The sequence below is a fragment of the Penaeus monodon genome, chromosome 28, assembly GCF_015228065.2.
Source record: "Penaeus monodon isolate SGIC_2016 chromosome 28, NSTDA_Pmon_1, whole genome shotgun sequence".
NCBI lineage: Eukaryota > Metazoa > Arthropoda > Malacostraca > Decapoda > Penaeidae > Penaeus > Penaeus monodon.
The window spans coordinates 39,854,076-39,854,686 of record NC_051413.1 but is presented as its reverse complement, the minus strand read 5'-3'; the positions used below and the strand labels follow the sequence as shown (position 1 = coordinate 39,854,686).

At 61.7% G+C, this 611-nt stretch overlaps 1 protein-coding gene across 1 annotated transcript in view; it reads right to left on the bottom strand.

Moving 5' to 3' along the window:
• Positions 1–611, bottom strand: part of LOC119591223 (glycine, alanine and asparagine-rich protein-like) — a 15,392-nt gene that overhangs the window by 14,282 nt on the left and 499 nt on the right. The window contains exon 3 of the mRNA XM_037939934.1: positions 177–466. Within this exon, the coding sequence (XP_037795862.1) occupies positions 177–466 (290 nt within the window). The remainder of the gene's footprint in view (positions 1–176; positions 467–611) is intronic.

Below are 611 nucleotides of genomic sequence, written 5' to 3'. Positions count from 1 at the left end.
TGTACGTGTGTGAACGTGTACGTGTTTGTGCAACCAAACATCTAACACTGATAAAAAATGACAAGGGCTATTGCCGTGATAGCAATAGCAACAAGTATAAAGACTTGCAACAAGGACAAAGCGTCGTTTTGCCAATGATAAAGTTGGAAAGCGAAGGCAGCTGCGTTTCCACTTACCGTAGCTACTTCCCCCGCTGAGGAACAGGACGCCTTTGCCTCCTCCTCCCCCGCCGCCTCCACCTCCATGGCCGCCTCCACCTCCGTAGCCTCCTCCTCCGCCTCCACCGCCGCCGCCGCCGCCGCCTTTGCTAATAATATATGCGGTCCGCCACCTCCGCCGCCTCCACCGCCGTATCCTCCGCCTCCAAATCCACCGCCGCCGAAACCACCGCCTCCACCGTATCCACCGCCTCCAAATCCACCTCCGCCGAATCCACCGCCTCCATATCCCCCGCCGCCGCCTCCGCCTCTGCTTCCACCATTGACCAGGACAATGCGGAGTTCTGCGCTGCCTCCTCCGCCAGACCCTCCGCCGTACCCTCCTCCGCCGCCGCCGCCGCAGCATCCACCCCCCCCGCCGCCCCCATACCCGCCTCCTCCTCCTCCTCCATA